Here is a 27,452-nt window from a genome sequence, read left to right on the forward strand (position 1 = left end):
TTTGTTTGAGGCCGGAGAATTTAAGATGGCTGATATTATTTTTACGATGCTCTTTCGTGTGTGCTAAAACGAGCAGCACAAAAATGTTTTCACCTCCCAAAACAAAGTTGCGTTTTGCCAAGTTTAGTTTGCAATAATTGCAATTTTCTCGGACGCTCTTCATTGGGGGACACCTATACTGATGGGTTTTGGGGTTTCTATCCATGGAGTCTAGGCCTCCCCGCCCTTCCACAGGCGTCAAAGGGGCTCAGTTATTGCCTATCTGACTGTGCCCCTTATCTCCAGCGCCTGAAGGAGCACTCATCCCGTCAGACCGCTGTCTGCAAGGTCTCGCCGCCGTCGGTCTCCCATCTCAGTGCTGCCACGTGCTTGGCTGTTTTTTTTTCCCCGTACCTCACTGTTGGTGAGAGGAATCTGTAAGAGGGTCCCTGCAGATACGAGGGACTGATGCCGGTAAGCCAGACATTGTCTGCATGGTCTCCTATTCCACCGGGTCGCCCATCAGATCAGCGACACTCATGTGCCCCACTTTCTGTGGGAGAGTTCGAAGGAGTGACCCTACGTGTTCAGGAATCCTCTCCAGTCAGAAGTTCAGGTATGCCACTGCCAAGGCGTAGTTTCGAGCGAGTCACCGCTTGTTGCTCCAAGGTACCAATACATTGCGCCAAAGGCTGGTTCGCAGGGTTCCCTACCTTACCAGGTCCCTCTCTACATGCCTGCCGCTCCCACGGCTGAAGGCTGGTAACCCACTTTCGGTGTGTGGTTCTAAATGCAGGACCCGGTGTAGCCATGGTCCCTTTGCCAGATTGCCAGACTGTGTCTGCATGGTTTTCTAATCCACCTGGTCTCCTCCCCCATTCCTGCTGCTCCCGCGACTGCAGTCCGGTGACTAACTTCCATGTAAAGCTCCACATAGTGTCTCTCTGTAGGTTTATTGGACCATTATGCCAGTCAGACTGTGTCTGCATGGTTCCCGCTCCACATGCATCCTTCATCTCTTGCATCTGCGACGGCAGTCCTGGTGTGTAACACCATTAGGAAATTAGGTGTGGGCATCTCCTGCAGGTTCCATGGCCTTTCACAGCAACAGCAGTACTCTCTGTTCCCCTTTCTAGGGGTGCAACGTTGGTCTGCTCGGGGCATGGTTGTGACCCACCTGTGGGTACTGAGCCTGTCTTCCATACTGCCGGATTTTTGGTGGTCTGCGGTTTCTTTCGTGTCTGCACGAACACCACTACTCGTGAGGTAACTGTGTCTGTGTCCCTACATCTGCTAAGCCCCCCTGCACGTGTTAAGCCTGCCTTCTCTTCTGTCGGTGGGGTGTGCCTCGGGCCTTCCTTTGGTCTTTGTTTCCGCAGGTCTGGGGCAGTTGAGAATTTCGGTTCTGGCATGGGGCCTGGTGCCCCCCCCCCCCCATATCTCCAATCCAGCTGGGTTCCCTTTTGTTTCCTCTCCGTTCCCGTCTTGACGGGATGTTCCTTCGGAGTGCTCTGGTCCGCTTGGACCTCTGGGGTCCACGGCTGGTTAGTCTCCTTGCCTTGAACACTATCCTAGGATGCTGTGGCATGCTTTCTTTTCTAGGTAGGCCCTCCTGGTTCTTTGGGCCTTAGTGATGGTTGAGGTCTCGGGCAGGTGTAGCTATCCTGGCCAGACTTCTCTGCGATCCCATTTCTGGGGCAGTCTTTCTGTATCACACTTCTTCTTGTCTCGACACGGAAGTTTGTCACCCGGAGCATTTTGCGGACGTTGGGTTTACTTCCCTTCAGGTATATGTCTTCCAGGAGACTCAGGAACCTCCAATTCCCATGTCGGCCGCTCCAATGTTCTGGGATGCTCCTTTTAGAGGTCTTCCGTTCCATTTTTTTTTGGCCGTTTATTCTTCCGTGTAAGTCTTCCTGGTGACTCTGGAACCTCCAGTCCTTTTCAGGGCGTTCCGCACCTTTTTGGCTGTTCTTCGTTCCGCCTCCTCCTTCGGGGTCCTTGTACTCCCGAAATGAAGGGCATTACGGTCATCCGGATTCTACCAGTTAAGCTACTTTCGTCTCCCGATTGCTCCCGGCGGGCCCCTGAGATATGGGTTTTGGGTCTGCAGATGTTCCGGTCATTGATCTTATGCACCAGGCTTCTCTAGAGGCGGTTTCCGTCTCTTTCCTTTTTCCAGTGGTTTTCTGGTCTCCACCTTCTGTGCTCGCCTTCTGCTCAGGTGTACTCTGCTCTATCTGGTGTTTTTTCGCCATGTTCTCTTGAATCGTTTGACTCTGGATGGGGTTCTCTAGTTGTATCCTTTTCCATTTTTGTTTTCCAGTTGGGCTAGACCTTTGTCTGGTTCTGTGTTCCTTTGGCGTTGTTTTCCTGCTTCCTCCTGGGTGGTTCCGGCCCATCTGGGTTCCTAGTCAACCTTTTCTTGTCTCTCTCTATATGGACCGTAGGTTTAGAGTCTTCGAATCACGGTCCCTTCCTTGTGTCCTAGTCCATCTCCATGGCTGGGGGATCTTCCGGGAGCTCAGTTTCTGGGCCTCCGTTATCTCTTGCCTGGGGTCTCATCCACAGGCCTTACGGACGAGTGGGTTCAGTCTCGGGACTGATCTCCTTTCGCTAGTGGTTGTTCTATCCACCCTAGGGGACTGCTTTGGTACGTCCCATCAGTATAGGTGTCCCCCCAATGAAGAGTACCTGAGAAAAGGAGATTTTTTTTTTGTACTAACCATAAAAACTCTTCCTTGTAGCCTCATTTGGGGACACCGCACCCACCCATTTGTTCATTTTTTGTCCGGATATTCTTTTACGGTTATTGCTTTTTTTTCCGGGATTGAACAACAATGTATCTTTACATGCATCAATCCTTATACCCGACATATTAAATACTACCTTAGATATGTCAATGATATATTGATGGTCTGGGAAGGACCTAAACCTGAATTTGACACCTTTTGTACAGTATCTCAATGAAGTAAATAGCATGGATATGTTGTTTACTAGAATATTTGGGGGTAAGACTCTGGACTTCCTAGATGTTAGAATGGAAATTAAAAACAACACATTGGAAACATCTGATTATTGCAAGAGTATTGCGAAAAATTCCTTGTTGTACTACAACAGTTCTCATTTGAATCACGTAAAAGATAACATCCCTTACAGTCAAATGTTACGATTAAAAAGAGTCAATTGTAACCCTGATACCTTTAAGCAGCAATTAATAACGGGGATACCCAAAAGAAATTATAAACCTCGCTTTAGAGAAAACAGAGAAAAGAGATAGACAGGAATTGTTGAGAAAACCACAAAAAAAAAAGAAAAAAAAGAGAGAAAATAAAAGATGTGTTTTTTCCTTTGCAAATACATGTATGAATGATAAGGTAAAGAAAAGCATTTTAAATAATTGGATAATTTTTTAACATGATCATGAGTTAAATGAATATGCAAAGGAAAGACAAATGATCACATTTCGGCGTACTAAAACAATAGAGGACACTGTTAAAAATGAAAAACGTAGAACTCAATAGAAAAAGGAAAACTGGCTCACTATGTCCACCCCAAAAGGGAATTATCCCTGTAAAAATTGCAATTATTGCAAACTAAACTTGGCAAGACGCAACTTTATTTTGGGAGGTGAAAACATTTTTGTGAACCAGTTTATCTCATGTCAAACGAATTATGTTGTGTATTCTTTGATTTGTTCCTGTAAATTCTTTTATGTAGGAAAAACAAAAGGAAAACTATGTACACACATACGTGAACACCTCAATTCGCTCCAGACCGGCAAGGGTGCTGCTCGTTTTATCACACACACGAGAGAGCATCATAAAAATATCAGCCAACTTACATTTGCCGGCCTCAAATGAATAGAAAGTATTCCACAGGGAGAGGATCAGCATACCTACTTGCTTCGTAGAGAAGCTTTCTGGAATATACATCTACAAGCTTTGGGCCCGCTAGGGTTAAATGAAAGGAACGACCTCTCCTCTTTTCTTTGAAATGACCTTTGTAGTTTTGTCTCGTTAACAATTGGTAGCTTTTGCTTATGTTTTTAATTCACTAGGTGTCAGTATTTGATATAGTTTTTTTTATTTATTATTGATGTATATTAATCATCCACCTGTATATAAGCATCTATACCACTACAGATGGACGTACTACTGACCGGAAGAAGCGTCTGTAATGACGAGAAACTAGTCGTCATCCAGTGGTACGCCCCGCACCTGAGAGCTGCGTCTCTCGCTCCCCGCTTATCCAGAAACTGTATGCTTTTGTTTGAAGACCCCAAATAAAGACACAGGGTGAGATTGATCAAATCCTGTGCAGAGGAAAAGTTGCTGAGTTGTCCAAGGCAGCCAATCAGATCGCTTCTTTCAGTTTGCAGAGGCCTTGTTAAAAATGAAAGAAGCGATGTGATTGGTTGCTATAGGCAACTCAGCAACTTTTCCTCTGAACAGGTTTTGAGAAATCTCCCCCATATTCCTGGGAAGAACTTTGTGGTGAGTGCAGCCTTCTTATGTTTCTTCTTACCTTTTGTATTCTTGAAGTAGTTAAGTAGTTCTTCCTCACCTTTTCTTTCATAGTCACAGAACATGACCCCAAGTAGTCATCACAGCAGTGCTGCCCTCTTTAACTCAGTACTAGCAGCAGTGACCCCATGTTTCCCCCCAGTAGTCACAGCAGGGTTTCTCCTTTCTCCTTCAGTTTTTAAATGTATATAGGGTACGGAACAAGACTTGGTCTTATCCAGACCTACGGTTACATATCATTAAAGGGGTTCTCCACCATAAGGTGATTTTAGTATGTACCTGGCAGACAGTAATGGACATGCTTAGGAAGGATCTGCACTTTTCTTGGGGCTAAATGGCTATGCTGTGAGATTACCATAACACTGTGGCTAGCTTTTTGTGAACTGGTATTTCCTGTTTGACTTTTCTTTTTTTGACTACAAATCCCATAATTCCATTTTCCTCCCTCCCACACATCAGCCACCCCACCCATTGAAACATAAATGAGCTGCATCCATTCAAAAGACCTGTGGTTTTCAATCAGGGTGCCTACAGCTGTTGCATTAGTTGCAGATTGATCCCTCCCCCCATTGAAGCAGACAGGCTCCCTGTCATTAGCTGACTAGTGAGTCAGGTCTCGGCCGCATTGCAACCTGGGAGAAATCTGAGACAACAGTCATTTTGTATGCCGTCACACACAGGTACAGACACTATATTATGAACTACACTAACTTTACAACCCCTGTAGGATAGTCAAATAAAAAAAAATATCCTGGGAAATTCATTTAATGTCCTAAAGTGATTTTTTTTTCACTTTATAAAATACATTTTTTACACTGCACAATACATGATAATTTTGTTTAGAATACAAAAACCCATACTCATGTGAGATGTTGAAGCCATGGAGTACATACAGACAATAATAGTGAGATATTATCGTAAAAAAAATAAAAATAAAATAAAAAACAACCAGAAGGAGCATAATTCCATTTAATTGTTGTTTTAGGTACTAATCAGTAAACTGGAACTCATTGTGTAATCTTTTCCTAATGTCTTCATGGACCGTACTTATAAAGTTCTCCCAAGGGGATTTTTTTTTCATGTTCCCACTTGTAGCTTTAGATCAGTGTTTCCCAAACAGCGCGTCACCAGCTGTTGCAAAACTACAACTCCCAGCATGCCCGGACAGCCAAAGGCTTTCCGGGCATGCTGGGAGTTCTAGTTTTGCAACAGCTGGAGGCACCCTGTTTAAAAAACTCTGCTGTAGATTGATATTGGCAGTTGGTGAATTTTTTTTCATATTTTTGAATTTAAATATTTGTTTTCATTGTGTGAAATGTGTCAAGATTACAGATTACAATCTGCATATATTGATATTCTCTTATTCTATCAATTTCTTGCAGTTCCGCAGTGCAGTGCTTGTGTCTGGCCCTGACTTCCGGCATCGCCCCAGATCATCTAACTTCTCACCTGGAGCTCCCTTTACACGAAGGCAATGGGGGCAAAAGACTGCTAAAGGAAGAAATCATTAAGTGGTTACTGTTTGGTCATCTAGATGATGAAATGGAAGACATCAATGAGCACACCCCATTAGTAAACCAGTGAGTGATAGTAAATATGCAGTATGTTCTAGCCTATTTATGCTGTAAACATTACCAGGAGGAGCTTCAATTAGCTTTAAAGTGCAATAGGCTTGGTGGTGGCTACATATACTGATCGACCATTACCATAAAGTCAGCCGTCACCAAAACAAACCTGACCAATCAAGGCCTATACTCCACAAGACCTCCAAAAAAACCTCACAATTTCATCTTTTAACCCTCGTATTTGCTGTATTTTCCTTTTTCTTTTTTATAAAATGTAATCAATAAGTTGTATGAACACCAAAATGGTGTAATTAAAAAATACAACCTGTCCTGCAAAAAAAAAAGTCCTGATATGGCGATGTCAATTAAAAAAAAAATTTAACTAAAAATAAGGGCCAAATTGGCTTGATGACTTCTATTAAAAAATCTTAATCCTTCCAGTATTTATTAGCTGCTGAATGCTACAGAGGAAATTCCTTTCTTTTTGGAACACTGATGGCATCACGAGCACAGTGCTCTCTGCAGACATCTCTGTCCATTTTAGCAACCGTGCATAGCAGATGTATGCTAAGGGCAGCATGGTGGCTCAGTGGTTAGCACTGCTGCCTTGCAGTGCTGGGGCCTTGGGTTTAAATCCCACTAAGGACAACAATAAATAAAGAGTTATTATTATAATGACGTCAGCAAAGAGCACTGTGCTCGTGATGTCATCAGAGAGAATTCCAAAAAGAAAAGAATTTCCTCTGTAGTATTCAGTAGCTAATAAGTACAGGAAGGATTAAGATTTTTTTAATAGAAGTAATTTACAAATCTGTTTAACTTTCTGGCACCAGTTGATTTAAAAGAAAAAAGGTTTTCACCGGAGTACCCCTTTAAAGAGAAGCTCTTGACACCTACTACACCTACTACCTAAAAACAAATACTTACTATCCGGTATATAGGAACTCTTATTCTGCTTTTTTTACAAGGTATATGTCAGGTCTGTTAGGGTGCATTCACACCACGACTGTTAAATACGGGGACTGGATTCGACTGGGAGATGTGAAAACTGGGCGCTCCCGTATTTTAGCCGGACCTTGCCCTGTATCTCATTCATTTGAATGAGCCGACCGGAGACACTAACTGACTCTGGTCGGCTCATTAAAATGAATGAGATACGGGCCAGGTCCGGCTAAAATACGGGAGCGCCCAGTTTTCGCATCTCCCAGCCGGATCCGGTCCCCCTATTGAGCATTTGTGGTGTGAATACACCCTTTGGCTTTGTACATTATATCATTCAGCTCCATTAAAATGTGGGACCTGAGTGGAGAAAGAAATAGAAGTCTTTTTTTTCTCTACTCAGATCCTACAAATAAACAGACACTGGATGGAAACCTGATGGACCCCATTTAAAGACAATGGGATCCGTTGTTGTCCGTCGTGCAATGGACCCATTCAGCTCCGCTTTGTGGTCCCGAATGAAGCTGAATGGTAATGTGCACGTAGCCTAAGTTACTTGGTTGGGGACATTTATACATCGTTGCTGATGTGTTTATTGACATCCCCAGGTACTTCTTCCAACCATCCTTTCAGAAGTCTATTGTTAGCCTTACAATGAAGAACTCCAGTGCTGCTATGGATTATTTTGGAAGCTTTTTAGAGTGGTGAGTAAAAATGCAGAAATATAAGATTACTTATTATGTTTTTATGTTCTGTTAAAATAGAATTACAAGTTATTTTTGCTACAGCAGTAATCTAGAAAGATAATTAAAAAGCCATAGCTTTGAGACAGTTCTTTGGAGCTGTGATAGACTTCTGTGGGACCCTACACCACTTCCACATGCCTGAAATTTTATACAGAGGTTTAGTTCAGTAAACATCTGACAGAAAATAGAATGCTCCATCAGATGTCATTTTGCATGGGTATTCTTCCTGATGCACATAGCAACATATGGCAGGACACATATATGGTGAAGGGCAGATGTTGTTACGCTCAGGGCAGATGTTATTAACCTTTGGTATTCAAGACGCCAGAACGTGGTTATCCTCTACACCACCCGAGGTATGGCTGCTGGTTCCTGGGCCAGGCACGGGGCAAATAATCACTCCTATGCAAGGTTACGGAACAACGGCAGCTTTACTGAGGCAGACAAATGTTAAAAGTCTGTACAGCTCAGTTAGGCCCAGGGAGATGACCAGTGACTTTAGGAGACTTGTGGGTTCGCTGGCGCTTGTAGTCGACTTGGACTAAATTATGCAGTCCCATGATGACTTTAGACTTAACAGACTTGACTATGCTGACTAGACTTCTCCCCTGTATTATCTTACCAGGTTTTGACTTTTCACCTGAAGGGGGTTTACTGATGATGGAAGCATGGCTGCGTGGTTAGGCCTTGGCTCCCTCAGGACACCAGACACTCTCAGGTCTTGACTTGACTATAGTTCAGCATGCACTAAACTCTTCTGAACTGGCTAGCTCCTCCCAGCTATATAAGGGAGAAATTTGGAGGACTCCCATAGGTCACCAACAAGTCACCTGGTCACTGGCACCTTCCCTGGTTACACAGACTTAGTAACATCACTTAAAGGCATATAAACATGAATATAATACATTAACAGACTGGATGATGAGAGGAGTGTGGAGGCCAGGGGACTGAGACTGAGTCCACCTGATAGGACCAACAGTGTACAGAAGGGCCACTTCTGTACTGGGCCACCACACATATATTCGGTGTCCCACAATAAAATAATTTGCAGTTGAGTTTGCATTAGACCTTATTTCAGTCAAGACCTGAAAATACAAGGTCAACTGAGCTAACCCTAATTAACCACATTTACAGGGGACGGGATTTCCATTCCTCACACTGAAGAGCTGCTGGTCACCAATACTACCTGGATTTTGTCTTCCTAACCTGATACAGTGATCACCAGCTCTTCAGGAAAGTCTGTAAATATAGGAGTAGTTGAGATACTGATATAAATGGTATTAATCTCCCTGAGTTTTTTAAGGTTTTATTTCTTAAGGCATAACTGTTTACATTAAAAGGGCTATCCAAAGATTAAAAGCTATCCCCTATTCACATGGTAGAGGATAACTAGCTAGGGTTAGGCCACTGGGATCCCTACTGATCACGAGAACTTATACTAGTTGTCCCCCAAGTGAAGAGAGCAGCTGTGTGCACGCCAAGTCACTGCTTCATTCACGGTCTAGAGAACATCAGAACATAGCAGAGTTAAATAAGCACTGTCATGATGAGACGTACCAGGATATATGTAAATGCCTTAGGCAGTCTCGTAGATGGAGACTTACGACGAGTCTGACAAGATCAAGAGTCAGAATAATGAAAGTTCCATAGATTTGTAGGGGGCTTCCAGAATTCTAACTCCTGATCACATCAGCTTCGGAGCAAGTCTAAGGCTACGAGATTGCTGGGACATTTAAACATATCCTGCAGCAGCTGATGTGGTGCACTGTAAGCACTGGGATCCCTACTGATCACGAGAACTTATGCTAGTTGTCCCCCAAGTGAAGAGAGCAGCTGTGTGCACGCCAAGTCACTGCTTCATTCACTGTCTAGAGAACATCAGAACATAGCTGAGTTAAATAAGCACTGTCATGATGAGACGTACCAGGATATATGTTAGGCAGTCTCATAGATGGAGACTTACGACGAGTCTAACGAGATCAAGAGTCAGAATAATGAAAGTTTCATAGATTTGTAGGGGGCTTCCAGAATTCTAACTCCTGATCACATCAGCTTCGGAGAAAGTCTTGGGCTACGAGATTGCTGGGACATTTAAACCTATCCTGCTGCCGCTGATCGTGACAGGTGCACTGTAAGCACTGGGCAATGCTCAGAAGTCCCACAGAGAATCAATAGACCTGCGGTCCACCATGACTGCTGTATCTCTATTCACTAAAGGGACAAGTGACCTCCTTTCTCGTGATCAGATAAGATCCCAGCAGTTGGACCTCCACTGATATCCCCTATACTATGGATATAGTATTACTTTTTATCTCAGGATAACCCCTTTGACCAACAAAAAAGAGAATACTTGGGCATTATGTGTCTCATACAGGATTATTTCAACTGTAATGTAGTTTATTGACATTGGTCATTATTATTTTCATCTCCAGTTCTCATCAGAAGATAGGAAGTGAATCACCTGGTTTCTCCGAGACTGAAGAACTCTTTCTTGCGTCCTCTTTTAATGAAATAACTATGCTGTCCAGTGCATCGGATTCAGCAGCTTGTCAGAAAGCAGGCCCCACATGTCCCACAGTGCATCAGTGTGTGAGGAAGAGGCTGGAGCTCGATCTACTTGCTGTCTCTGAGCAGCTTCTCAACAGCTATTCTTCTGAGGTATACATAACTTACCTAATGCACTCCTATGATACAACTGATCGTACCATGAGTTTCTTTTGGTCCCACTAACTTTTATTTGCCCATTTCTCAGAATCACTATTTTACATTGGCATTTGAATGTTATTTTTATTATATGTAGACATATCGAAAAAAAAGCAGTTGGCAACTCACCATCTTGTCTTCAAAAATCTTCTTTATTAAATATACTCACATATAAACTTCATGGAGAGGGACAAATGTGGGGGGGTACAGCAAGGCTTTTCCTTGCTTTACCCCCCCCCCCCCCGCATTTGTCCCTCTCCATGAAGCTTATATGTGAGTATATTTATATTTATAGGGGTACTCCGGTACCCAGGTACTACTTATTTTCTTTTTTTTTTTTTTTTTTAAATCAATTGGTGTCAGAAAGTTAAACAGATTTGTAAATAATGAACTTGTAAAGCAGGTGACGGCAATCGGGCACTACAACAATGCATGCAGACAGCAAGCGTGAATGGCAGTCCCGTGGTATAGTGGGGGTGCTCAGCTTTGAAAGGTAAAACAATTTTCAATGCAAACTCAAGTAGATATGAAATAAAGTCGCACTCACCCACTCAATAGTATGAGCCAAAAATGTATCTTTTATTCCAGTGTCCGTACAGCAAAGGCCAGGGTAAAGCTGGAACTGCGGGGAGCAAGAGCTATAGCCCTCAGGTGCAGGAAGTGTACCACTAGACAACTAGTTTCGCGTCGGAAATGACGCTTCTTCTGACGCGAAACTAGTTGTCTAGTGGTACACTCCCTGCACCTGAGGGCTACGGCTCTTGCTCCCCGCAGTTCCAGCTTTACCATGGCCTTTGCTGTACGGACACTGGAATAAAAGATTCATTTTTGGCTCATACTATTGAGTGGGTGAGTGCGGCTTTATTTCAGATTTGTTAATAAATTCTATTAAAAATTCTTAATCCTTCCAGTACTTATTAGCTGCTGAATACTACAGAGGAAATTCTTTTCTTTTTGGAACACAGAGCTCCCTGCTGACATCAAGAACACAGTGCTCTCTGCTGACATCTCTGTCCATTTTAAGAACTGTCCAGAGTAGGAGAAAATCTCCATAGCAAACATATGCTGCTCTGGACAGTTCCTAAAATGGACAGAGAAGTCAGCAGAGAGCACTGTACTCGTGATGTCAGCAGAGAGCACTGTGTTCCAAAAAGAAAAGAATTTCCTCTTAAGTATTCAGCAGCTAATAAGTACTGGAACGATTAATATTTTTTAATAGAAGTAATTTACAAGTCTATAGATAAAAAGAAGCAGTTTGGCACAGCTTAGTTTGCAATCCCTGGGTAGTAAGCACTATAGCGCCATACACATAAGAAGCAGGTGGTGCTCTGACCATAAAGAAGGTAAATCCAAATATATTTGCAGATGTGTAGGAAAAAGTCATCCACTCACCGGTCTTCTTGTTTCAGCAAGTTTCTTTTATTAAGCGCATACTCACAACTTTGTTTCCCAGGGAGAAGACATAGATGGTAATGGTGGGGGGGGGGGGGGTGGGTGGGGGTGGTGTCACCACTGAAAGCCTCTCAGTGGTGCCACTTCCCCCCCCCCCCCGTCCGTTACCATCTATGTCTTCTCCCTGGGAAACACGGTTGTGAGTATGCGCTTAATAAAAGAAACTTGCTGAAACAAGAAGACCGGTGAGTGGCCGACTTTTTACTACACATCTGCAAGTATATTTTAATTTACAAATCTGTTTAACTTTCTGGCACCAGTTGATTAAAAAAAATAAAAATAAATACGTTTTCCACCGGAGTACCCCTTTAATAAAGAAGTTTTATGAAGACAAGATGGTGAGTTGCCGACTGCTTTTATTCTATATGTCTACATACCTACGGATTCTAGACTAAGTCAGAGCACCGCCACATACTTCACCTAGCAGTAATCCATCTTGCCCGATTAAGGATCTACCGTATATACTCGAGTATAAGCCGACCCGAGTATAAGCCGAGACCCCTAATTTCAACCCAAAATCCCAGGAAAAGTTATTGACTCGAGTATAAGCCTAGGGTGGGAAATACATCATCCCCCCCTGTCATCATCCAGACCCGTCATTAACATCCTCATCATCATCACCGCCTGTCATCATCCAGACCCTCATCATCATCACCTGTCATCATCCCCTTGTCATCATCCCACACATCCCCCCTTCATCATCCCCTTGTCATCATGCCCACCCCCCTTCATCATCCCCTTGTCATCATCCCCACCCCCTTCATCATCCCCTTGTAATCATCCCACACCCCCCCTTCATCATCCTCTTGTCATCATCCCACACCCCCCCTTCATCATCCTCTTCTCATCATCCGCCCTCAGTGGTCTTCAACCTGCGGACCTCCAGAGGTTTCAAAACTACAACTCCCAGCAAGCCCGGGCAGCCATCGGCTGTCCGGGCTTGCTGGGAGTTGTAGTTTTGAAACCTCCGGAGGTCCGCAGGTTGAAGACCACTGCGGCCTTCGACATCATCCAGCCCCCTCTCACCCCCCTTTAGTTCTGTACAGTACTCACCTCCGCTCGGCGCTGGTCCGATGCTGCAGGACTGTCCGGTGAGTAGGTCGTCCGGTGGGATAGTGGTTCCGGGCTGCTATCTTCACTGGGGGCTCCTCTTCTCCGCGCTTCCGGCCCGAAATAGAGGCGTTGCCTTGACAATGACGCAGAAGTACGTTGGCAATGAACGTAACTCTGCGTCGTTGTCAAGGCAACGTGACTATTCTGGGGCCGGGCCGGAAGCGCTTAGAAGAGGCCTCCCCGGTGAAGATAGCAGCCCGGAACCACTATCCCACCGGACGACCTCCCCACCGGACAGTCCTGCAGCACCGGACCAGCGCCGAGCGGAGGTGAGTACTGTACAGAACTAAAGGGGGGTGAGAGGGGGCTGGATGATGTCGAAGGCCGCAGTGGTCTTCAACCTGCGGACCTCCGGAGGTTTCAAAACTACAACTCCCAGCAAGCCCGGACAGCCGATGGCTGCCCGGGCTTGCTGGGAGTTGTAGTTTTGAAGCCTCTGGAGGTCCGCAGGTTGAAGACCACTGCGGGTCGAGAGTTCACTTGAGTATAAGCTGAGGGGGGTGTTTTCAGCACGAAAAATCGTGCTGAAAAACTCGGCTTATACTCGAGTATATACGGTAATAAGCAGTTATACAACAGTGCCAAACAGGAATCTTTATTTTTATTGTATTCTTATTGTTTAAAATTTTTTCCTCTTAACCCTAGACTACACCTCCTGACTCCTTGGTACAATGTGCATGTCTATTGACTGGAGTGTTAGCCTGTTACTGTCACGCCGAAGTCATCAGTGAAGATGAGGCCTGCCAGTCTAGTTTATTCCAGAAAGCAAAGGTAGGTGGTGGTGTCATTTATATAGGAGAGAGCTACAAACAGAGGACATATATACCACAGCGATTACCCACTCCCAGCATTAGTGTCCTATACCTTGATAAAGCTGGGTCTCTCCAGCGAAACGTCGGGGGGATGCTAGGGAACACATTTTAAATAGCAATAATAGGAATTGGTAAATCAAATAGAGGAGGTTGTATGTTATGTGGACTATAAAGATTGGAGTCTTAGGATCCAGAATATTGGAATAAAAGAGTCCCTAACATAGAAGCCTTAGTGGAAATAAAATTAGTGGAACCAGTAATGGACCAATCCAATTCCTATATATTGTGTTTTTAAACACCTTCTTTTGTATTATTTTTGCACCTCATTTTGATCTTAATAAATAATAAATAAAAGTGAAGTTTTAAAAGGATGACCCTAGTCGGGGGTCTTAGTCCCGGAGGGGTTGTTAACCCTGAAGGGAATTGGAATTTATGAATTAAATACCCCGGGTACCCCATGGGGGATCTTTGTGTATATGAGGATTTATATAGGAGAGAGCACCAAAAAGCCAATGTTTTATAAAAAAAAAAAAAAATTGGAAATTAACAATAATAGGCTAAGGCTAGGGCTACACAGCAGCTTTGATGTGCAATGGGTTTTACGGCAAGAGATTTTTGTTGTGCTGTCTGCATTGCAAATCCAGCATCTGCATTGCAATTTTTTTGTGACAGAGGAGCCTATTTGCAGATGTTGATTAAGGGACAGTGAGGGAGATTTATGAAAGCCAGTGTAGAGGAAAAGTTGACCAGTTGCCTATAGTAACCAATCATATCACTTTTATTTTTGAAAAGACCTCTGAAAAATAAAAGGAGCAATCTGATTGGTTGCTATGGGCAACTGGTCAACTTTTCCTCAGCTCAAGTTGTGATAAATCTCCCCCAGTATCACCAAAATATTACCTATTGGTTAAATTTTGTTTTTATTACAAACTTTTTTTTAATATTTCTTCTGTGTGTTTTTTGTAACTATCCAGTAAAAAACAAACCAAAACAAGCACACAGACTCAAATGTTCAGCTTTGACGCTGACAAAAATGAATTAAAGCGCAACTGTCATGGATATTGTACCCCAAGACTAATAACATGATAGTATAGATGATAAAACTTTTAATGTAGCTATACCCTGGCAGCTCTTTATAATACTTTTATCAGCCAGAAAATAGTTTTATCGTGTGGTCAGCAACAGTCGGATAGGCGTGGCCGGGGTTGGCAATGCCCCACCTCCGCCATGCCTATCTTCTGTAAGTGAGCGCTGGGACTGCTGTGTGATTGACCCACAGGCCCCAAGCTCAAGCGGCCCCGATGTTCATGATGTGCGGGCCGTGACTCCACTGAGCCTTTACATATTATGTGCACCTTTATGATATACAGTGCCCGTTCTCCTCTTCTTTCTTCTCCTGGTGCCGGAGATGTGCTGCTTTCACTATAGGCAGAGAGCTCCCTGCCTCTAGCACTGCACAGGCTCACGGCGCTGGATGCAGACAACGGGAGTTAGCGCTTTCTCTCTGCCAAATACAGGAGTGAGCACTCTCTCTCTGCCAGAGAGAAAGTGTTCACTCCCGTTGTCTGCCACCAGCGCCTTGCATCTGTGCAGTGCTAGAGGCAGGGAGCGAGCGAGTTCTCTAGTGAAAGCAGAAGCAGCGCGTCTCCGGCACCAGGAGAAGAAAGAAGGGGAGAACGGGCACTGTTTATAATAAAGGTGCACATAATATGTAAAGACTCAGTGGAGTCACAGCCCGCACATCATGAACATTGGGGCCACTTGAGCTGGGGACCTGTGGGTCAGTCACACAGCAGTCCCAGCGCTCACTTACAGGGGATAGGCGTGGTGGAGGTGGGACATTGCGAACCCCGGCCAAGCCTATCCGACTGTTGTTGATCGCACCATAAAACTACTTTCTGGCTGATAAAGGGTTATAAAGAGCAGCCAAAGGTATAGCTGCATTACAAGTTTTATCATCTATACTATCATGGTATTAGTCTGGGGGGTACAATATCCATGACAGTTGCGCTTAAATATTTGCTCTTTTCTGTAGTTCACTTTCACTTTCCAGCTTGCTCTGCTGGGCAGACTGTGACTGCATTTACAGTGTCACCTCCTTATTAGAGCACTGGGTATATACTTGTCCAATGTACTGATGGACAACTAGTTAGTTGGATAGAGGATAAGATATATAAACCCACAATACCCCTTTAATTGAGAATAGTCATAGATTGTTCACCCTCTCCTGGAAGGGACAAGGTATGGCCCCCTTCTCCAGGGACCAGTAAGTGGCAGGGAAGCTGTATATAGGGCTTTATTGGTGTGTTTAGTGTTTCTACCACACCTTATCTAGGCCTCTAGCAGCTCTGTAGTCTTGTCATTAAATCCCCTGCCCTATAATGAGATGTCTCTGCTGACCCTTTTACAGTCTCTCCAATAAAGTTAACTGGTGAGCTTCAGAAAACATTTCTGTTTACTTGACTGCCATAGTGTTCACTGGGAAAACTAAAATATTTCAGTATGATTTATTTATTTATTTATTTATTTATTTTACATAGAAAGTCACATATTAAATAAAAACACAACAGTTTTTTTTTTTTTTTTAAGATACTGTATATTTGAAATAAAAAACTGATTTGAGTAATAGGTTATTTACTGATGGTATTTTTCTATTAAGTTGATATACTTTTTACTGATTTTTTTCCTCCCAGATGTTAATGCAGTGTGTCGCTGAGAGCACATCAATTTTGAAGGGAAAATTAAGTGAGGAACCAAAAATTGTATTACTGGGGGCTTTGATATCCCAATGTCTAAATTGTGTCTGCAACTGCCCAAAGGTAATTATGTCAAATGTAAAGTGGATTTAGTACTGTGTACTGTGATTTAGTACATGTATGTAATAGTTTAAAACAGAAACCTTAAAGACGTTCTCCGAAAACAGACCTTTTTGCAAACGTTGCAGAGATTTTTTTAGTCTTAAAAATGTGTGATTTTTGTTACTGATCTGTACTAGGCACAGAATATAATAAATGCCCTCCCAATGTGCCCACTCAAAGTAAAGCACAAAGAATTGTCAACAACAGGATCCACATGTTTAAAGGAGCACTAGGTGTAATAAAGTCACTACATGTGTTTATTGAAGGGCATCCTAATCTAAGATATAATATATATATATATATATATATATCATATTTTTCGCCATATAAGACGCCCCGGCATATAAGACGCACCCAATTTTAAAGGAGGAAAATCTAGAAAAAAAAGATTCTGAACCAAATACTGTAGTAAAATATTTTATATCAGTATAGTTCCCCCAAAATTATTTGCTAGTATAGTTCCCCCACAATGGTAGGCAGCTCCCCCCCCCAATGGTTGGCAGTATAGTTCCCCCACAATAGTTGGCAGTATAGTTCCCCCACAATGGTAGGCAGCTCCCCCCCCCACAATGGTTGGCAGTATAGTTCCCCCACAATGGTTGGCAGTATAGTTCCCCCACAATAGTTGGCAGTATAGTTCCCCCACAATGGTAGGCAGCTCCCCCCCACAATAGTTGGCAGTATAGTTCCCCCACAATGGTAGGCAGCTTCCCCCCCACAGACATACAGCTTCCAGCCATATACAGTGTACGGCTGGAGGCTGTATGTCTGGGTGCTGCCCCCACAGTGTTCCGGTCACCGCTCCTCTGGCCCGGTGTCACAATCTACTGCTATGGCCTATGGACCATAGCAGTAGGTGCCGGGACCGGAGGAGCGGTGACAGGAACACTAAAGATTACGCACCGCCGGTCACTCACCAGGCCCCGGCCGCCGCGCGTCTTCCTCCGGTCCTCCTGCGCCTCTATGGTTGTACGCACGGGACGTCACTGGCAACCATAGAGAGGCGGAGGATCGCAGGAAGACCGCAGGAGGACTGGAGGAGGACGCGCATCGGCCGGGGAATGGTTAGTGACCCTCGGACATCCTTATGTCCCGAAAAGATTTTGTAGTTTCACAACAGCTGGAGGCACCCTGGTTTTCAGTATACAGTTATTAGTAATTCACCTGCCCGGCGCCCGGAACTGTATGTTCCAGGCGTAGGGCAATAAACTTAGCCAGTGTGAGGTGCGAGTAGTCAGCGCTGTAACGCACCGCCGCAGCCTCTGTACTTACCGCTGACTTCCCGCTCTCGCCCGCAGCAGCCTCGGGCGTATATTCGCCGTATAAGACGCACCAACTCCCAAAATGCGTCTTATACGGCAAAAAATACGGTAATGATTACTATATATGTGAAAGGTGACGCAGGTTACTGGTTGAACCTCTAACTACACTATTGCTTACACTTATTTTTAGGAGGGTCCTGCTCGATTTTCTGCAGATTTGTTTCTTCGCCTTATAACACCAAGGATGTTAACGGATTTGTGTGACATATGTCGACACTTGGTAAGTTAACCTAGTTACATAGTAAGGTTCGAAACATGCATAACCTTACCAAAGCTGTAAGTTTAATCTAAATTCTATGTCCCTGTTTGATATTTCAAGCTAAGTATAAGGGAAATGTCTATAGCAATGTTTGGTCATGTAGCAGTCTCTATTGGACCTCCTCAATGTTTTTCCTAAAGTTGGTATGTATCAAGAGGGGTAAAATAGTGAACAGATAAGAGTTCAGATAGGGTTTAATAAGACTGAATAAAATAGAATAAAACTCCTATCCTGTTTTATCCATTCTTAATAACGCCCATCGGTTTACTATTCCTTTAACTTTTTCCCATCTGTAAACATTGGGGAAAAAGTATCAATTTTATAGTAAATCACACCTTTAGATATTTAATATATACTCAAAAGGCATTGGGCATTCCATGTGTGAGTACTGTCAGAAAAAGCATATATTGGCACAGGTTTACAACGTTTTTCTGTTTTTTAAAGTCATGTCCCATTAGGGTTTTCATTTCGCATCCTGCTAGATTCATTGTCTTCTGAATTCTGCTTAGTGTATTTGGCTGGTTTTTCTTTCTGCGCCCACTTGTGCCAGTGTGCGTCACTTAGTGCCAAACTGTGCTAATCACATCACTAATGTGAAGGCAGACCAATTTGACGTTGGTCAGAAATGTAAAAACACCATGCGGCATACACTATAGGAAAACCATTAGTAAATAACTAAAACGAAGGCCACCTTTTAAGGCTATGTTCAAACGGCAGAATATCTGCAAGGAAAATTTCTGTGGGGACATTCTGCAGACTGCAAGCGCCCATATGACATGTCGGCGCCCGCAGTCTGCAAAATGTCTGCATGGAAATTCTCATAGACGGCAATGCATCCGTGCGGAGTCCACAAAAAGAATGGACATGCTCGATTCTTTCTGCAGACACCGGAATTTGAATTTTGGCATTAGATGTGTCTGGCGCCGAAATTCTTCTTTGTGCACAGTGCTGCAGAATCCCATTGAAATCCATGGGACTCTGCTGCTTTGGAATCTCTGTGCTAAATTTCTTTTTTTTTTTTAAATACGTTTTATTGAAGATTAAACAAACATCAGACAAATCGCCTCACAGAGCAAAATGGTATAAAGCGGAGTACACAATTAAAAAAAAGGCACTGAGAACATATACAAGTAAGCAGGATGTAAACGACATAATATCATATGAAGATCCGGCAGTAATCAGTGCAGTGAGGGCACAATCTGAGGGAGACCAAGAACAACCAGTTGAGAAACCTTAACACAAAAAGAGGGTGAACAAGGTGAATGAAAAAAAGGAAAAGAAAAGAAAAGGGGGATGGTATGTAATATAAAATCGGCAAAATAATATTGAATAGAGGCCGTAGTGTAGAATTCAGCAGATATCGCCACATCTAGTCACGAGTGCCAAGCATAACGTTTCTAATGTTAAAGCAGACCCATGCGTCCACAGAGGGGAGGGAGCACACACATCCAGCACAACATCCTAACACACATAAATCAAAGGGGTACATACAACCACATCTAGAAAGGGAAGGGCAGTCATGACCTTAAGTCCCCTCAGGGGATGCAGAGTATGAACATTGGGTCAATGGTGAGGAGCACCAGGGACCCCACACAGAAAGAAATTTACCAGGGCATTTTCTATTCTTATAAACAAGATGGGAGAAGGGTATCATAGCATTAACCAAAGCTTTCCACTGAGACAGGGAAGGCGGGCCGGGGTCCATCCATTTGAGGGCAATCGCCTTCCTAGCAAAAAATAAGAATTCTCGCAGTAAAGTGCCCACGTAATGTGGCCACACTTCCTCATCCAGAACTCCAAATAAACAAATCAGGGGGTCACACCCCGGGGAAGGTTGGATAATTGTGGCAAGAAGACCAAGGACATCCTGCCAGAAGGATCTTATATCAGGGCAAGCCCAGATAAGATGCCAGAAATCAGCTTTAGCCGCACCACATCGATGGCAGGCGTCCGAGTCAGAACGACCCATTCTATGCAAACGAACGGGGGTGATGTAACTATAATGTATAATATTTAATTGAATCAGTTTATTATTAGCAGAAGGAGACACCACCATATGTGAGGAAAGCATCTCCTCCCAATCATCTTTAGTCAAATTGGGAATATGAGATTCCCAGTGTCGGACAGCCGGCAACCGGGAACGGGAGTTCTTGGCCTGAATGAGGTGCGTATATAGGATGGACACCAGTCCCCTAGGACCCTGCGATTTTAAAACACCAATAAGAGGGAATGCCGATATGGGTGCACGTCCAGCAGGGAACTGTGTTGACAATGCATGACGGAGCTGTAGGTATTTAAAGAAGCAGTGTCGGGGTAAATCATATTCTGATTGCAATTGCTCGAAGGAACACAAAACATTATCCCTATACACATCGCCCAGAGTGAGCACACCAGCATTCATCCAAAAAACAGAGTCTAGAGTCTCACCCACATGGATGAGAAAGGGGTTGTGCCATAGAGGGGTATCAGACGGGATATCAGCATATCCATATACTGACTTAGCGGCCCGCCACACCTTTACAGCCAGCTTATGTGAAGGTAGGTAAGCACGACCCCCTAGAGTAGGGCTTTCTAAGAGCATCCGGGGAGACACTGAGGGGACGAACCTATCCAGGCATTGTTCAGAGTCGGGCATGGAGTCTCCCAGAACCCAATGTCTAATATATCTCAACTGCCCCGCCAGGTAATACAAATAAAAATCAGGAAGGGACATACCCGCCTCCAGCTTGGGACGCTGGAGAGTGGTGAGACTAATCTTAGGTCTGCTAGGTCCCCAGATAAACGGAGACAGAAGGGAATGTACAGAATCAAAAAAGGATTTAGGGACAGGAACAGAAGCATGTTCTAGGGTATACAAGCATTTGGGGAGAATAATAAGTTTGATAAGATTAATACGTCCAGAGACGGACAGTGGCAGCTGGGCCCATATCCTAAACTTAGATTTAATGTAGGGCAGGAGGGAGAGAACATTGACCTCAAGATCCAGCATGGGATCCCTATTGATATACATCCCCAAATATTTAAATGTAGTGACAACCGGGAGACCACCCAACGTCGGGGGCCACGCTCTAGGCAGTAGAGGCATGACCGCCGATTTGGACCAATTAATGAACAGTCCCGAAAAAAATCCGAAACGATCCATCAGGTCGATCGCATAGGGGATCATTGTAGTGGGGTCGGACACAAAGAGAACCATGTCATCGGCATAAAGGCCTATGCGGTCCTCCCTACCTCCCACAGACATGCCCCGGAAACCAGGATCCTGACGTATACGCAAAGCAAGGGGCTCCACCGCCACCGCAAACAGAAGCGGGGACAGGGGGCACCCCTGACGCGTACCACGACCTAGGCGAAATAGGGGAGAACACACACCATTCACCAGGACCTGGGCCCGCGGACACCTGTAGAGGAGGGAGACCCAGGACCTAAAATTGTGACCAAAGCCAAACCTACAAAGCACTTCTAAGAGGTATCCCCACTCAATCGAGTCAAAGGCCTTAGCTGCATCAAGTGACGCCACGGCCCAGTCCCCTCCCATAACACCACCCACCTGGACGGCAGTTTGGACACGACGGATATTATCCGAAGTGGATTTGCCTGGCATAAAACCGGATTGATCATGATGCACAAGCGACAATACAACCCGATTCAGTCTATTGGCCAGGGCTTTAGTTAGTAGTTTATAATCAAGGTTCAATAAGGAGATAGGCCTGTAGGAACCGCACTCCATAGGGTCTTTATCAGGCTTTAGGAGGACAACAATCGTCGCCTCATATAAGGAATCAGGCAGGACCCCATCAGTAAAGGCTCTGTTATACATAGCTAGCAGAGGAGGCAGGAGTACGTCACTGTACTTCAAGTAAACCTCCAAAGGGAGGCCGTCAGGGCCCGGAGACTTACCCCTGGCCATGTCTGCCAAAGCTTCTTGCAGCTCCAATAAAGTGAGAGGAGCATCTAAAAAGTCCCTATCTTCAGCCGATAATTTAGGAAAATCAATGCCGTCCAGGTAGGCAGCCAACTCAGCAACACCATACTGCACTTGCGAAGTATATAAAGTAGAATAAAACGTAGAGAAACATTGTAACAGCTCATCATTACCCAACATGACGGACCCATCCGAGGCCCGGAGTTTAAGAATAGGAGCAACAGAGGAGTTTTGTCTGACTATATGAGCCAGTAACTTACTAGATTGGTTCCCGTGCTCAAAATAAAACTGTTTGGTGAAGAATAATTTCCTATTGGCCTTTTCGTGGAGGTGCAACATATATTGTCGCCCCTCCCGTAGCCACAAGATCTCATTAGCCTCCGACGGGTCCGCCACATAACGAGCCTCCAATTGTGCACAACTCTGAGCCAATTCCTCCTCCCTCCTAACTGTAGATCTCTTGATGAATGAAATAGTAGAGCGTAAGCACCCCCTCAGATAGGCTTTCAACGTTTCCCACACCAGTGCCGGGGACCCCTCGGGGGTATTAGCCTCAAGAAATACCTGAAGTTGATCAGGGATTCTATCATTAGGGCCAATCTGATCCAACCAAAAGGGGTGGATCTTCCATCTACGCGATGTGCCAGAACCGACCATGGAGACATCAAGCAATAGGGGAGAATGGTCAGATATAGCACGCGGCTCGTAGGAGATCGCGGTGACCTGAGACATAAGTAGCGAGTTACCACACGCCAGGTCGATTCTGGACAGCGCATGACGTCCCAATGTGTGACATGAGTACTGTCTAGTATGTGGGAACCTTTCACGGTATATGTCCACCCACCCCACCTCCCCCAGAAATGAGGAAAGGGAATCCCCGCTAGTAGCCAGGACAGTACCTCTAGCGCTATGACGGTCCAGTGTGGGGTCTAACACCATATTAAAATCGCCCATACAGAGGACCCGTGCTGAGGGATATGCAGCAGCAAAAGTGACAGCCTTATGCAATATTTCCATAGAGGCAGGGGGAGGATTATAGATGAAAAGAAACACATACGGGACATTGTTCAAGTAAGCATGCACAAAGATGTAACGACCCTGAGCATCCCTACGGACCGCGACTGGATCCCATCTCACCAATCTACTAACCAATATTGAAACCCCTCTAGAATAGGACGAATGGAAGGAATGATGAGACCATTGGACCCAAGGCCTAGACAAAAGGTGGGCTCTATCAGGCGTTAAATGGGTCTCCTGAAGAGTTACTATATGAGGGCGGTGTCTTCTAATATGTGCAAATATCAGGGCACGCTTGCGCGGTGTACGCACACCCCTAACGTTCCATGACATCACTCTAAGACTCGCCATAGTAGAGCATTGCACGGGCATACACATACAACAGCCACACACCAGACAAGACAAGACAAGGACGCACGGGTCTGCTGACACATGACAGATAAGCAATCAATGGCCGAACACATTCACCAGATAGCATCTGAGGTAGAGTATATATACAAAGCAACATCCCCCTAACAATTATATAACCAGTTAACCAAAGAGAACATAGAACAATGTATACTTGAAGCCAATCAGGCATCAGAAGAGCAACAGCTCCATCTAGTGGGGAGAACCTGCTTACATATGCAAAAATAGAGAAATTGACCTATACAATAGATGCATAGATAGTAACCCAGAGGTAGGGACAGAAAAGAATGTAAGTCGAGGGCAGACCAGGAGGGAGCCCCTAGAGAAAGGAAAAAGTCCAAGCATCAGAGATGAAGATAAGAGAGACGAGGGAGAGATTTAGAATGAAGAATGGCTAAGGGAGGAAGGGCAAGGGCAGCTGGGAAGGCATAAAAAAAAAAAAAAAAAAAAAGGGGGGGGGAAAGGAGAAGAGGAGCCAGAGGCCATTGGGAGAAAGCAGACGAATAAAAGATAAAGTAGCATCAAATCCCGCTCGGGGAAGGGCACAAGAATATATACAAGTCAAATTGTACATATGCTGGGGGAGAGGGGGGGAAGGGAGGAAAGGAAGAGAAAAGGAAGGGAAAGGCGGACACGGATTGGGAAAGGGGTAGGAGAGCTCAATAAAAGGAAGGGAGGTGTGGGGAAAAGGGAGGGAGGAGGGGGGGGAAAAAGGGGGAAGGGAGGAGGGGGGGGGGGAAGAAGGGGGGGACGGTGTAGGTGAGAGCAAATATGCCAGGGTACATCCCGACCAGCAGCTATCAGAGGGGACGTGTATAATGTGTAGGGTGGAGAGTCCAGGGAGATAAGACACAGAAAAATAAAAACAAAAACATTTCGGCACCGACATCCTGATACTATCCACAGTATGGGTTATAAAGGTAGTCCAGGACAAAATTCACTGCATGCCCCTGAGCGGACATGCCAGAGTGTCAGGGAGCTGGAACCTAGCAAAGGCGCAGCAGAGCGTCCGACATGGTGCCCAGAGCATAGTCCACGGTACAATCAGGTGGTCAGATAGTGACATAGGTCTGCCACAAAGACCAGTCCCATGGATCAGGAGGGGGGGGGGGGTGGAATATATCATCAGGGCCTGGGGGAAAAGGTGGAAGTCCAGGGGACCAGTTGGGAAGGGGGCATCCAGGTATGGGAAAGGGGCACAGTACCTGTTCCGTGGCCTAGAGGTCCTGAGCTGCAGCCATTCATGAAGAGGGAGAAGAAATAGAAGAAAAGGGCCCTCAGAGCCATCCCAGTCCTAGTGCAAGATAGCAGGTCACAAGTCCACAACGGGAGGTCCCGGATCAGCGCCGCCCGCGCAGCCAGTCGTCCGCCTCGACCGGGGAGGAGAAAAAGATGGCTCGATCTCCGTCCACCACCCGGAGGCGTGCAGGGTAAGCCATAGAATAGGGCACACCACGCTCCCTCAGCCGAGCCTTCACCGATGTGAAGGAGGCCCTCTTGCGCTGCAGGTCAGATGAGAAATCAGGGAAAATGGATACCTTAGCATTGTGCACCTTGATCTCAGGGAGTCGTCTAGCAGAACGGAGAATCATGTCTCTGTCGTTACAGTTGAGAAAGCGCGCCAACAGCGGGCGCGGGGGTGCCCCAGGGACCGGCGGCCTAGCAGGAACTCTATGTGCCCTCTCCACAGCATAGGCCGCTGAAAACTGAGCGTCCGGGAAGAGTTCCTTAATCCAGGTTTCAATAAAGGCCCCGGGGTTCTGGCCCTCCGCCCGCTCAGGTAGGCCAATCACCCTGATGTTATTCCGGCGCAGCCGGTTCTCTAAATCATCATTTTTCTGCCGGGCGCCCTCCAATTGCTCCTGCATCTCCCGGAGGGAGGAGGGCAAGGGCTGCACAGAATCCTCCAGTGTTGAGATACGGGACTCCGTCTCTGTGACCCGCTCACGGAGAGTCTGCATGTCCTGACGCAGGAGGCCTACGTCCACCCGTACCTCCTCCAATTTGCCGGTAAGAGATGTCCTACAGGTCTGTATGGCCATGAGAAGGGTGTCACTAACCTCCCGCAGAGTCGGTTCAGGAGAGTCTGGGAGATCAGGCGGCAGGCCCTTCACCCCTACTGCTGCAGAGCGCGCTCCGGCCTGTCCAGCGCCATCTTGTTTTTCAGCACGGGCATAATCTCTGAGCTTCTCGACCGCCGTGCGGTCTTTTTGTTTAGCTTGATCCGGTTGAGGAGGCATATTACGGGTCCTCAGTCGGGTTCGTGGGGTCAAAGTCTCCAGGATTCAGTCCAGGATAATGAAATTGCAGGTCCTGAGCGGGAGCACTTACTCCATGCGACCGCTCATCTCAACCGCCATGCCACGCCCCCCTCTGTGCTAAATTTCTGTATGGAAATTCTGGTTTGTGAACATAGCCTTAGGGTTAGTGAACTGTCATGTCAGGAAAAACCAGACAGAAGTATTTGATAAATCTTTTAGAAAATTTCAAAAACAACAAGTGATGGCTTCCAGTTAAGTAAACCTTGGCCATTGTAGGTACACTTCTCACCTTACATACTATATGACGGTCTTGGTATTCAATTTGATGCCAGTAATGCACACAGAGAAAAGGAACAGAATGGCCGCTTTGTTACAACAATATAAAGTATTTGTCATTTCCTGACAAAAATGTTTTAAGACGATATATTCGGAAGGATATAGATATGTTGGAGAGTTCAGAGAAGAGCTACTAAACTAGTACATGGATTGCAGGATAAAACTTACCAGGAAAGGTTAAAGAACATTAACATGTATGGAAGAAAGAAGAGACAGAGGGGATATGATAGAGACTTTTATATACATAAAGGGAATCAACACGGTAAAGGAGAAGATATTTAAAAGAAGAAAAACTACCACAAGAGGACATAGTTTTATATTAGAGGGGGAAGGTTTGTGCAGTAATATCAGGAAGTATTATTTTACTGAGAGTAGGGGATGCATGGAATAGCCTTCCTACAGAAGTGGTAGATGCAAATACTGTGAAGGAGTTAAAGGAAATCTGTCACCAGTGTCACCTGCACTAACCTGTTGGTACCGACAGGTAGTGCAGGTGACACTGATGACTACGGTACTCACCTTGTCCTGGTCCATGGCGGGGATCTCCTGTAATCTTCTCCGGTATCTTCGCTCCGGGCACCGGCTTGGGCCACGGGCGGAGCTTAATGACATAACTGCTGCTGTTCCCAGGACCCGGGACCCAGCAGAGAGCAGCAGAGGTGACGTCACTAAGCTCCGGCCATGCCCCAAGCCGCTGCTGCTTACTGCAGGGTCCCCAGCAGCAGCGATTATGTCATTAAGCTCCACCCCTGTCCCAAGCCCGTGCCTGGAGCGAAGATACCGGAGAAGATTACAGGAGATCCCTGCCACGAACCGGGACAAGGTAAGTACCGTTGTCATCAGTGTTACCTGCACTACCTGTCGGTACCGACAGGTTAGTGCAGGTGACACTGGTGACAGATTTCCTTTAAAGTATGCATGGGAAAGGAACAAGGCTATCCTTCATATAAGTTAGGGATATGCATAAGCTATCCTTCATATAAGATAGGGATAGGCATAAGGCTATCCTTCATATAAGATAGAGATAGGCATAAGGCTATCCTTCATATAAGATAGGGATAGGCATAAGGCTATCCTTCATATAAGATAGGGGTAGGAATAAGGCTATCCTTCTTATAAGATAGGGAGAGGAATAAGGTTATCCTTCATATAAGATAGGGATATGCATAAGGCTATCCCTCATAAAAGATCAGGATAGGCATAAGGCTATCCTTCATATAAGATAGGCTTA

The 27,452-nt window shown here is 45.2% G+C and overlaps 1 protein-coding gene across 10 annotated transcripts in view; it reads left to right on the forward strand.

Annotated features, from left to right (window-relative positions):
- The window catches only part of ATM (ATM serine/threonine kinase), a 203,042-nt gene that overhangs the window by 53,826 nt on the left and 121,764 nt on the right, over positions 1 to 27,452 (forward strand). For all 10 annotated transcript variants that reach the window (XM_056561645.1, XM_056561649.1, XM_056561647.1 and 7 more), the window contains 6 exons: positions 5,888 to 6,085; positions 7,618 to 7,713; positions 10,188 to 10,413; positions 13,669 to 13,794; positions 16,529 to 16,654; positions 18,146 to 18,235. In XM_056561645.1, the coding sequence (XP_056417620.1) occupies positions 5,888 to 6,085; positions 7,618 to 7,713; positions 10,188 to 10,413; positions 13,669 to 13,794; positions 16,529 to 16,654; positions 18,146 to 18,235 (862 nt within the window). The remainder of the gene's footprint in view (positions 1 to 5,887; positions 6,086 to 7,617; positions 7,714 to 10,187; positions 10,414 to 13,668; positions 13,795 to 16,528; positions 16,655 to 18,145; positions 18,236 to 27,452) is intronic.

This window comes from Hyla sarda, chromosome 2, assembly GCF_029499605.1.
Source record: "Hyla sarda isolate aHylSar1 chromosome 2, aHylSar1.hap1, whole genome shotgun sequence".
In the NCBI taxonomy this organism is placed as follows: Eukaryota; Metazoa; Chordata; class Amphibia; order Anura; family Hylidae; genus Hyla; species Hyla sarda.